At 48.0% G+C, this 12,431-nt stretch overlaps 1 protein-coding gene across 1 annotated transcript; it reads left to right on the top strand.

The window, feature by feature from the left end:
* The first annotated feature begins 8,404 nt into the window (after positions 1–8,404).
* On the top strand, positions 8,405–10,662 carry LOC123410251 (cyclin-dependent kinase inhibitor 1-like). The gene is made up of 4 exons (XM_045103161.1): positions 8,405–8,920; positions 9,021–9,082; positions 9,209–9,442; positions 9,585–10,662. The coding sequence occupies exons 1-4, from the start codon at positions 8,486–8,488 to the stop codon at positions 9,658–9,660; spliced, it is 807 nt and encodes a 268-aa protein (XP_044959096.1). The 5' UTR covers positions 8,405–8,485; the 3' UTR covers positions 9,661–10,662.
* The last annotated feature ends 1,769 nt before the right edge of the window (positions 10,663–12,431 follow it).

Genomic DNA, 12,431 nt, shown 5'->3' with positions numbered 1-12,431 from the left:
CGCGTCCCTAGCATAGCAAACATAGAACTTTTCCATCCTTTTCCGTCCGACCGGTAGTAGCCCGGGACCCGGAAAATAAAAAGTCAGCTATTCTTCCGTCCCGTCTATGACGGATGTTGCTGCGTTAGGTCATGTCTAGCATGCATCTTGCCACGTCATGCATTGTGTTGCACCGTTGCTATTATTTATTGTTTCTTTCCCCTCTTCTTACCGGTAGACCCCGAGACTCACGCTACTACCGGGTACATCTACGACCCTACCGACCAGCCTTTTGCCGCAGAGCAGCAAGGCAAGCAAACCCTCCTTGATCATCCCTATATCGCCTATGTCTTTCTTCCTTCTGCTTGCATTAGTATTTTGCTACTGTTGTAGTTACCTCCTATATCTGATGCATAGCCTGTTTTTGATGAACTGCTACTTTCAGTGATGTATCTTTAATCTGCTTAGTATACATGGAGCAGTCATCCCCTCTGACCCCGTAGTCCAGTTGTCCCACTTTGTTTTCAAATATCGATCCCTGATCGACGAGCCAGTCCCGACATAGCATATACACCCCCCCTTAGTTGTACGATGCTATAGAGATTCTATCGAGTACCGAGGGTGACACCTCGCTAAGTACTCTTGATGATATCTCTGTAATATAGCTAGTCGGTCGTGGTTATCGAGGGTGATTCCTCTTTCACCATTCCCGACGATGCATCTGTCGTGCAACCCCTCAAGTGTGGGACCCCCGAGGGTGATTCCTCTAAGCCCACCTTGACGGATACATCGTTCGGAATCCAACGAGGGTGATACATCGGATTCCCGCTGATGTTACAACCACACAGTTACTCGACCATGTTACTGGGATCATTGGTGATTAGTTGTTAGACGGGTGGATTCCCGCGAGATTGTGTCGATGTCCTAATTAAAATGATAATGGATTTGGGTATTTGTTCTGGGTTGGTTGGAGACCTTTTCGCACTAACCGGCTATGCTGGAAGAATTATGGGTACTCGACGTCGCGGTATCAGCCGAAGCTTTTCAGATGTCAGCAATGTACCGGTGCGCGCCCGAGTGGTCCCGAGATGCATCTCTCTTGTGATTAAGGGATGCTAGGACTGACGTCGGCCGCCCACGCATCATGCAGGAGCGCGAAGTGAACTGGGCCCACAAACCTTTTGTGCTTAGGAGTTAGACCGGCGGGTTGGCCTCTCTATTGAGTCTTATGTGGGGCTGCGACGTGTCGATATTCCGAGGCCGGGCATGACCCGGAAAAGTGTGTCCGGCCAGAGTGTTATCAAGCGTGACGGGAAATGTGGTGCACCACCAACCTCCGGAGCGCCGTCACGCTGCCGGAGAACTCATCTACCTCTCCGTCTCTCTTGCTGGATCAAGAAGGCCGAGATCATCGTCGAGTTGTACGTGTGCTGAACGCGGAGGTGCCATCCGTTCGGCACTAGATCGTGGGACGGATCGCGGGATGGTTCGTGGGACGGTTCGCGGGGCGGATCGAGGGACGTGAGGACGTTCCACTACATCAACCGCGTTCACTAACGCTTCTGCTGTGCGATCTACAAGGGTACGTAGATCGGAAATCCCCTCTCGTAGATGGACATCACCATGATAGGTCTTCGTGCGCGTAGGAAATTTTTTGTTTCCCATGCGACGTTCCCCAACAGCTTCCTCGCACGGAGTCGAGGGAGTATCTCTGGGCGTGACCTCACTTTAATGTTGCTGCAACAATATGACTTTAATTGTGTTACACCTGTCCTAATCTCGTCTATTGCTGCAAGACCCTGAAGATGCTAGTCTTCGATAGGACTAGGCCTTCTCTCTCCTTCTTGCATTGCTGCAGTAAATCCACATATAACCCCCTTCTTTGATACTGATGCATACTTAGAGTAGTTCTGATGTAAGACTTGCGAGTACTTTGGATGAGTACTCACCGTTGCTTTGCTCCCCCTTTGCCCCCTTGATCCGTTGTTGCGACCAGATGATGGAGCCCAGGAGATGGAGGTTCCCGCCGACGACGACTGCTACCCCAACGGTGCCTACTACTACGTGGAGGCCGCTGAAGACTAGGAGTAGTTAGGAGGTTCCTAGGAAGGAGGCCTCGCCTCGTTCGATCGTTGTATCTTTTGTGCTAGCCTTCTCTAAGGCACCCCATGTTTTATGTCTGTACTCAAATATTGTTGCTTCCGCTGACTCGTGTGTTTATCGAACTTCCGTATTCTAGCCCTCGAGGCCCCTGGCTTGTAATATGAAGCTGATATTGTTTTATTTGTGTCTAGAGTTGTGTTGTGATATCTTCCCATGAGTCCTTGGGTTTGATCGTACGCAGTTGCGTGTTGTTGGAAATATGCCCTAGAGGCAATAATAAAATGGTTATTATCATATTTCCTTGTTCATGATAATCGTCTATTGTTCATGCTATAATTGTATTAACAGGAAACAGTAATACATGTGTGAATAAATAGATCACAATGTGTCCCTAGCAAGCCTCTAGTTGGCTAGCTCGTTTGTCAATAGATGATCATGGTTTCGTGATCATGGACATTAGATGTCATTGATAACGGGATCACATCATTGGGAGAATGATGTGATGGACAAGACCCAATCCTAAGCATAGCACTAGATCGTATTATTCGTATGCTAAAGCTTTTCTAATGTCAAGTATCTTTTCCTTCGACCGTGAGATTGTGCAACTCCCGGATACTGTATGAGTGCTTTGGATGCATCAAACGTCACAACGTAACTGGGTGACTATAAAGGTGCACTACGGGTACCTCCGAAAGTGTCTGTTGGGTTGGTACGAATCGAGATCGGGATTTGTCACTCCGTGTGACGGAGAGGTATCTCTGGGCCCACTCGGTAGAACATCATCATTAGCTCAATGTGACTAAGGAGTTAGTCACACGATGACGTGCTACGGAACGAGTAAAGATACTTACCGGTAATGAGATTGAACAAGGTATAGGTATACCGACGATCGAATCTCGGGCAAGTTCTATACCGACAAACAAAGCGAATCGTATACGGGATTAATTGAATCCTTGACATCGTGGTTCATCCGATGAGATCATCGTGGAGCAAGTGGGAGACACCATGGGTATCCAGACCCCGCTGATGGTTATTGGACGGAGAGGCGTCTCGGTCATGTCTGTCTATCTCCCGAACCCGTAGGGTCTACACACTTAAGGTTCGATGACGCTAGGGTTATAGGGAATTGTTATAGAGGTTACCAAAAGTTGTTCGGAGTCCCGGATGAGATCCCGGACGTCACGAGGAGCTCCGAAATGGTCCGGAGGTAAAGATTGATATATAGGACGGATGGTTTCGGATACCGGAAGTGTTTCGGGCATCACCGGTAACATACCGGGACCACCGGGACCACCGGAGGTGGCCCCGGGGGTCCACCGAAGGGAGGTAACGACTCCGGGAGGTAAGGTGGGCCAAGTGGGGAAGGGAACCAGCCCCCAGGTGGGCTGGTGCGCCTCCCCACTCAGCCCAAAGCATGGGGGGAGTAAAGGGGGGCAAACCCTAAGCCAGGTGGGCCTAAGGCCCACCAGGTGGTGCGCCACCCCTCCCCACCCTAGCCGCCGCCCCCCTTTCCCATCTGGTGGCCCCCGGCCCCTAGGGAGGGAACCCTAGGGGTGGTGCAGCCCCTCCCCCTCCTCCTATAAATAGAGAGGGGCTTTGGCCCTTGGGAGACAGACTTCTCCCTCTCCCTCGGCGCAGCCCTGCCCTTCTTTCTCCTCCTCTCTGCCGGTGCTTGGCGAAGCCCTGCCGGGAGACCTCGTCTCTCCATCGACACCACGCTGTCGTGCTACTTGAGTTCTTCCCCAACCTGTCCCTCCTCCTTGCTGGATCAAGGTGCGGGAGACGTCACCGGGCTGCACATGTGTTGAACGCGGAGGTGCCGTAGTTCGGCACTAGATCGGAATCACACCGCGATCCGAATCGCTGTGAGTACGACTCCATCAACCGTGTTCTAGTAACGCTTCCGCTTAGCGATCTTCAAAGGTATGAAGATGCTCTTACCCCTCTCTCGTTGCTGGTCTCTCCATAGGAAGATCTGAATATGCGTAGGAAAATTTTGAATTTATGCTACGTTACCAACACGTGTATGATTAGCGTACTATTAAACCGAGGGCGTCACAATGTTGATCATGAAGCTTCGGATCAAGTTACTACAAAACCTCGTAGGTTGACACGGATATATGCTACTATAGAATGGTGCGGTAATCCTGTCTTGGAGGTCATGTTGCTGGACAACAATGAACCTACGAGCTATGGAGAAGCGATGGTGGGCCCGGATTCCTACAAATGGCTAGAGACCATAAAACCCGAGAGAGGATCCATGTATGAAAACAAAGTGTCGACTTTGAAAGAACTACTTTATGGGCGTAAGACTATTAAGTACAGATGGATCTTTAAAAGAAGACAGACTATGATGGTGAAAGTCACCATTTAAGAAAGCTCGACTTGTTGCAAAGAGGTTTCCGACAAGTTCAAGGAGTTGACTGCGATGGGACTCTCTCACTCGTAGCGAAGCTAAAAGTCTGTTGGAATTATGTTAGCAGTTGCTGCATCTTGCAGATGGATGTCAAAACATTGTTTCCTCGACAGTTTCCTTGAGGAAAGGTTGTATGTGATACAACCAGAAGGTTTTGTCGATCCTAAAGATGCTAACAAGTATGCAAGCTCTAGCGATCTTTCTAAGGACTGGAGTAAACATCTCGGAGTTGGATATGCGCTTTGATGTGATGATCAAAGCTTATGGGTTTATCCAAAGTTTGTGAGAAACTTGTATTTCCAAGGAAGTGAGTGGGAGCACTATAGAATTTCTGATGAGTATATGTGGTTGACATATTGTTGATCGTAAATGATGTAGAATTTCTGGAAAGCATATGTGGTTGTTTGAAAAGGTGTTTTCAGAGGAAAACCTGGATTGTGTTACTTGAACATTGGGCATTAAGATCTATAGAGATAGATCAAGACGCTTGATAAAACTTTCAATGAAATGCATGCCTTGACAAGTTTTTGAAGAAGTTCAAAATAGATCGGCAAAGAAGGAGTTCTTGGCTGTTTGGAAGGTGTGAATTTGAGTAAGACTCAAAGACCGACCACGGCAGAAGAAAGAGAAAGGACGAAGGTTGTTCCCTATGCATTAGCCATAGGCTCTATAGTATGCTATGCTGTGTACGGCACCTGATGGGTGCCTTGCCATGAATTTGTCAAGGGGTACAAAAGTGATCCACGAATGGATTACTGGATAGCGGTCAAAAGTTATCCTTAGTAACTAGTGGACTAAGGAAATTTTTCTTGATTATGGAGGTGTTAAAAGAGTTCGTCGTAAAGGGTTACGCCGATGCAAGCTTTGACACTAATCCAGAAAACTCTAAGTAGTAAACCGGATTCGTATAGTGAAGCAGTCATTTGGAGTAGTTTGAAAATAGCACGTTGGTAGCAGCACCTACAGGATGACATAGATATTTGTAAAGCACACTCAGATCTGAAAGGTTTAGACCCGTTGACTGAAACCTCTCTCACAAGCAAGACATGATCAAACCCCAAAACTATATGGGTGTTAGATTCATCAAAATCACATAGTGATGTGAACTAGATTATTGACTCTAGTGCAAGTGGGAGACTGTTGGAAATATGCCCTAGAGGCAATATTAAATTGATTATTATTATATTTCCTTGTTCATGCTAATCTTTTATTATCCATGCTATAATTGTATTGATTGGAAACTCAAATACATGTGTGGATACATAGACAAAACACTATCCCTAGTAAGCCTCTAGTTGACTAGCTCGTTGATCAAAGATGGTTAAGGTTTCCTAGTCATAGACAAGTGTTGTCACTTGATAACGGGATCACGTCATTAGGAGAATGATGTGATGGACAAGACCCAAACTATAAACGTAGCATATGATCATGTCAGTTTATTCCTACTATTTTCTGCATGTTAATGTATCTGTTCCTATGACCATGAGATCATGCAACTCCGGACACCGGAGGAATCCTTGTATGTATCAAATGTTGCAACGTAACTGGGTGACTATAAAGGTGTTCTACAGGTATCTCCGAAGGTGTCTGTTGGGTTGGCGTGAATCGAGACTGGGATTTATCACTCCGTATGACGGAGAGGTATCTCGGGGCCCACTCGGTAATACAACATCACAATAAGCCTTGCAACCAATGTGACTAAGGAGTTAGCCACGAGATCTTGTATTATGGAACGAGTAAAGAGACTTGCCGATAACAATATTGAACTACGTATAGAGATACCGACGATCGAATCTCGGGCAAGTAACATACCGAAGGACAAAGGGAGCATCATACGGGATTAACTGAATCCTTGACATAGAGGTTCAACCGATAAAGATATTCGTAGAATATGTAGGAGCCAATATGGGCATCTAGGTCCCGCTATTGGTTATTGACCGCAGAGGTGTCTCGGTCATGTCTGTATAGTTCTCGAACCCGCAGGATTTGCACACTTAAGGTTCGGTAACCTTTCGGTATAGTTGAGTTATAGGTGTTGGTAACCAAAAGTTGTTCAGAGTCCCGGATGAGATCTCGGACATCACGAGGAGCTCTGGAATGGTCCGAAGGTAAAGATTAATATATATGAAGTCATGGTTTGGTCACCGAAAAAGTTTCTGGCTCATCGGTAGTGTACCGGGAGTGCCGGGAGGGTACCGGGGACCATCGGAAGGGGTGTCACGCCCCGAGTGGCCTTATGGGCTATGGGAGGGTACAAACCAGCCCCTAGTGGGCTGACATAAGCTCCCACTAAGGCCCATGAGGTTTGAGAGGCAAAAAACCCAAAGGTGGAAAAGGTGGAAAGAGTTTCCAAGTAGAAAGGAGGAATCCTACCCCTAGTAGGATTGGAGTAGGACTCCTCCACCTCCAATTTCGGCCAAACCTTGAGGGTTTGAGGATGCCTCCTCCCCTCCCTCCCTCCTATATATACTAGAGGATTTAGAGGGAAAAGCTAACCCTAATTGCCACGTGCTCCCTCTACTTCTCTCTAGATCTGTTTCTCCTCTAGTCTAGTCGGCGATGCTTAGGCGAAGCCCTGCTGGATTAGTTCACCACCACCACCACCACGTCGTCCTGCTGGAGAACTCATCTATCTCTCCGCCCCTCTTGCTGGATCAAGAAGGCGGTGATCGTCATCGAGTTGTACGTGTGCTGAACGCGGAGGTGTCGTCCGTTCGGCACTAGATCGGGATGGATCGTGATGGGATCGCGGGACGGGTCATGATGAGATTGTTGGACGGGCTGCGATTTGAATCGCCAAGATGTTCCACTACATCAACCGTGTTATATACGCTTCCGCTTAGCGATCTACAAGGCTATGTAGATTCACTCTCCCCTCTCGTAGATGATCATCACCATGGATAGGTATTGCGTGTGCGTAATTTTTTTTTTATTTCCCATGCTACGTTCCCCAACAAAAATAATAAAAAATTATAAAAAGTAAAGTGATATTACAATAGCATGAAAAAATAAAAAAAATTATAGATATGCATGGTCATGTAATATGTCTAATATGTCTTTTTAGAGATCATGTACGAAGTAAAATGATTGAAATATTTAAAAAGACTTATACCTAGGAACCAAAGTAGTAAGATTTTTTTTTTAAAGTAGGAATGTTCAGTGAAGCTCCTAAAGGCATCTTCAATGGTTGTAAGATAGTGGTTGATAATTTTGACACATAGGATTTTTGATGATGTGTCATGCAATAAATGAGGAAAGAGAGCAAGGTTGTATGTAAATTAACCAACACATTTGCACAAGCTTCAATGTAGAATGAGAGAGCACCTTATTTTTATCTCACATCTTATTGAGCAAACTAGATAAAACCTATTGAAGTAGTTGTATGTTAAGGTGTTGACTGATGACATGGCATATTTTATCAACGAGCTAACCAACAAACTATTGGAGATGCCCTAACTTGATCCACGCATGCATGCGCCGTGCGCTTCGCGAGTGTGTAACCAGTAACCCCCGTCCGGCGCGTCACGTCACAACGGTGCAGCATTAAACTCGCACAATTAAGCCCGGCCCCCGTCACGCCGGCCTCAACCCCATCCTTGCTGCTGGGGCCAAGCTTCTTTTTAAATTCAAAATTCGAACCCCCCACCCCAGCAGTGCCACGGCCCCAACCGTCCGATCGATCCCCTCGCCGGCAGTACCGTCTAGCGCGCCGTTACAGCAGCAGTACCACATCACGTCCCGTCCGCGTCACCGTCATCTCAGGCCGGCCTCCCGCGCCGTCCAGATCCAGGTCACGGCGCCGTCATCCCCCCGCGCGGCCGTCCGATCCGAACCCGATCAGCCCCACCGCGCCGGGTATTTGTACGCGCACGCGAGCGCCGCAGCAGCGAATTTGCTGGAGCGCGCTCTCTCTCTATCTCTCTCGGAAGCCTCGGGTGGCAAACGGCCAAAGCGACGGGTTCTTTCTTTCTTGTCGTCCGTTCGCGGATGGGGAAGTACATGCGCAAGTGCCGGGGCGGCGGCAAGGTGGCGCCGGCCGTCGTGGAGCACCGCGCGCCGGCGGCCCTCGGCGTCCGCACGCGGTCCCGCGCGGCGGCCTCCGACGCGAAGATGAGGATGAAGCAGAGGGCGACGTCCACGTCGACGGCGCGTGCGGTGCTGGGCCGGGACGGCGGCGACGCGGCGGCCGGCTGCTACCTGCATCTCCGGAGCAGGAGGCTGTTCATGCCTGCCTCCTCGGTGGCGGATCGGCTGCGGGGACGGGGGGCGGGTGAAGAGGCTTCGACGGCGGGGCTGGCGGATTCTGGTTCAGGGCATTCGGTGGAGCCGGCGGACGTCGCCGGGGTCTCGCGCTGCTCGAGCACGGCGTCCACGGCGGTGGACGTGGCGGCTAGAGAGAGGAGGAGCGGCGACGAAGCGGAGGTGAGTGGCCCACGTACTGCCCTAGAATTCTCCGTTACTTCGGGCCGTTTCTGCTGCTGAATTGCGAGATTTGGTTCTGTCCGTCTTGGTCGATCAGCAGCCGTGCGAGAGCCGCGACGTGGAGAGCTCCGTCAGCGACTCCGAGTGCGGCGGCCGAGACAGGTGAGCCGCCCTCTCTCGAAACCAACGGAATTCTGCTGAATTGACCGTCGTTTCCTACAGTACTCTCCAGGGCGATATTGAGGGTTTTGCTTCTGAATTTTGACCTGTTGGATTATGGGAATCCAGGAGGGAGACGACGCCGTCGAGCCGTTCGCCCGGAGATTTGAGCGACTTGGAGTCGAGCCAGGCGGCGCACGAGCAGAAGCACAAACGCAGGAGGCATCCGGCAACAACGACGACGACGACCGCAGCGCCATTCCACTTAGACTTGGAGGCGAGGGCGAGGATGCCGCCGGCGGCAGAGATCGACGAGTTCTTCGCCGCCGCGGAGAAGGCCCAGGCCGAACGCTTCGCCGCCAAGTAAGTGGAAATTCACAGTTGCGCATATCCGCACGCACATACAGATATAGTACATAAGTCTTGCAAGTCGCTCGACCGTCGTCACCTTGTCACGGACGCCGCTGCGCTAAGCATTGTGCAAACGCTGCCTCCCTCACTGCAGGTACAACTTCGACGTCGCGCGCGGCGTGCCGCTCAACGCCGGCCGGTTCGAGTGGACCACCGTGGCCACCGTGTGAGCACTGAGCAGAGAATGATGGAAACGACGACGGCCGCGGGAGCGTAGCTGGGAGTGAAAAAGAGACGCTGATGATATATCCACCGTGCCCCAAAGGAAAACAGTAAAGAGAGAGAGAAAGAGGAGTAAAAAAAGAACAGAATAATTCCATGCACAGCAAGCCCTCTCCCCATTCCAGCTTGTTCGAATTGGCGTCAGTTTTTAACTTCTTCTCCTTTTACCTTTCACTAGGCCGGCCACGGGCGATCGATCGAAAATAGGCTCGGCCGTTGTGTAACTCCTGTTTCCGTTTTCAGTTGGTGGTATCTTGCGGCCGGGGCGGCATTCAATGCGCAGCGGCCGACAGCTCTGCGCTGCCGTGGTGCAGGCCTACCTGCAACAGTGAGCCCCCGCCAGCTCGCCACCTTCCACTGCAGCTCCTGCTTCTCCCGCAGTCTTTTATTCTTCGTACAGTTCGGCCGTCACTCACGCGCGCTTGTCTACTACCCCGTCGTCGTCTCCGGCGATTTATCTCCCGTCCTCTTCTTTTTACGGCGAAACAGTGCTTCGTCCTGCGGACAGAGGGAGGGAGGAAGCTTTGTCCGTCCATGGCGTGCCGTGAAGAGGAGGTTGGGTGAGGCCGGCGCCAGATAAACGTCGAAATGATTTGGGATCTGGTGCACATGCGGGGATGGCAGGATGGGTCTGGGATAGGGCAGGCAGGGGGTGGTGGAGATGGGCGGGGCGAGGGAGGAATGTCGCTTTTCTTTCATCGGGATCTGTGGGTGGGTGAGTGGCGGTGAATCGGTAAGAAACGGCGGGGAGCTCTTACCGATGATTCGTGGGGCAGATCGGGGCACGTGCAGCTGCTGCTGCTGCCCGCAAAGCAAGAGCGGGTATATGCTGGGCTTGCAGTGTGAGATGCTTCTTCTTTCCGTGCGTATGATACATGCTACTGTTGGGTCTGACCCTTTGAGTTATTTTGGATCTAGTCCAGTTGGGATATCTATGCTTAATTGCAAAATGGAGCCTACGTGTGTGGACAACGTGCCTTCAAAGAGGAGCCTTGGGCCATGAATGCCATGATGAGCTAAACAAACAGTGTTTTGCTTACTAAACTACTCCCTCTATAAATTAATATAAAAACATTTAAATTATTAAAGTAGTGTTTTAAATATTTTTGTATTAGCTTACGGAGAAAGTACAATACATAAACTTTGTAAACGACGAAAACCGACACTAAAGTTCCTCGGGACCAACCTTGATCTTGATGGGCATATCCGTATCACACAAAACAATACTCTTCTTTCCCATGTATGTCCCAATGAAGGAACATGTCAACTGCTTCTTTCCCATGTATGTCCCAAGATAATCTCACCATCAAATTTGCCTAGCATCAATGCGAGGATCATCCTTTCAATAACATTGTCCTCGGCGAGTAGTCAATTCCCAGTGGAGGCTTGGGCCTTGGATGCCACGATGAGGTAAACAAACTAACAAATAGACTAAAGGACTTAGTTTTTTTCCCTACATGCTCACGCCAAATACTTGCAAGGATATTTGTATCTCAAAAGGAATCAACACAAAAAGTACACTGTTAAGTAGTGACATCATAATGTCACTAACAGAGAATAGCACAAAATATGATGAAACAATAACAAAAGAAATCTAGTACTTCGAATGGGAAAAATAATACATAATGGTTTATTGTGTTGAATATGGTCAATTTTGCATGTTCTTTTCAAATTTTTACAACCTATAGCACCAAAAAAATAAATGCATCCGAATAGCATCAACATACCGAAGAAACCATAAAACTGGCATGATGTATATAGAGGCATAAACATCACTCAAAAATAAATTTGTACCGCCGAGATAAATAATGAACTACTTCCATCCTACACATACATAGTACCCCAACAAGATCTTGTATGCAAACATGGACACAGAATATACTACATGTCGATCGATAAGACAAGGCAGAAAACACAAGGATTGCATAAGGACCTGAAGTTATACCTGGAGCTTACAGTGGAGGAAGAGGAAAATGGAGCTCTTTCTGGTCTTGCTACAATTTGGCAGTTGTGTTCGTTGTACCCCTTTATGCCATGGTATTCATAGAGCAACAAAGGGAAGGCGTGACCCATGTAAAATCAATCTCCACCTCCTTCACCATACTAAAACCAGCGTCGCTCTGTTCCCAAATAAATATGGCATTATCAATATTGGTGGTGTATATTTTGTTATTAACGAGGCATTTGTATATATATCTAATATTGTCGGGTTATGTTTATATGAAACTTGATACTTCATATCTAAACTTTGTTCAAACAAGACGATTTCAAGCTACAAGATGAATTTCTTTGACTTCAAGTGTCGATGAGTAAGGGTGACTAATCGAACGAGGGTGTCTTACTGGCCCACCTGGATTTTATGCGTGAATAGTTTTTAAGTGAGAACAATATATATTTTGAAAGGTATGAACATTTTTTTCCCATATTACATGATTTATTTTAAAATTTTCATGAACAATTTTTAAAATAGGAAGAACATTTTTTAAAGTGGGAACATTTGTTTTGCAGTGTTAGACTTTTTCTAAATCACGCGAACAAACTATTACACCCAAATGCATAATGAACATTTTTAAATGCATTTCATTTAAAAGAATATGTGCACACCTAGTTATACAAACATATTTTTCTAGAACATTTATGAACAAAGAGAAAATAATTGAAAGCATAAATAAAATATAGTTATACAATTTTAAAAGTGTTCAGGACATTTAATATAAAT

Source organism: Hordeum vulgare, chromosome 7H (assembly GCF_904849725.1).
Source record: "Hordeum vulgare subsp. vulgare chromosome 7H, MorexV3_pseudomolecules_assembly, whole genome shotgun sequence".
Taxonomy (NCBI): Eukaryota; Viridiplantae; Streptophyta; class Magnoliopsida; order Poales; family Poaceae; genus Hordeum; species Hordeum vulgare.
This window is presented reverse-complemented; position numbering and strand designations above follow the sequence as displayed.

What these genes read in the sequence shown, in the direction of transcription:
- LOC123410251 (XM_045103161.1), top strand. Translation starts at nt 8,486, where the DNA reads ATGGGGAAGTACATGCGCAAGTGCCGGGGCGGCGGCAAGGTGGCGCCG. An exon ending in GAGTGCGGCGGCCGAGACAG is followed by an intron (nt 9,083 to 9,208) that starts GTGAGCCGCCCT and finishes ATGGGAATCCAG; the next exon opens with GAGGGAGACGACGCCGTCGA. An exon ending in GCCGAACGCTTCGCCGCCAA is followed by an intron (nt 9,443 to 9,584) that starts GTAAGTGGAAAT and finishes CCCTCACTGCAG; the next exon opens with GTACAACTTCGACGTCGCGC.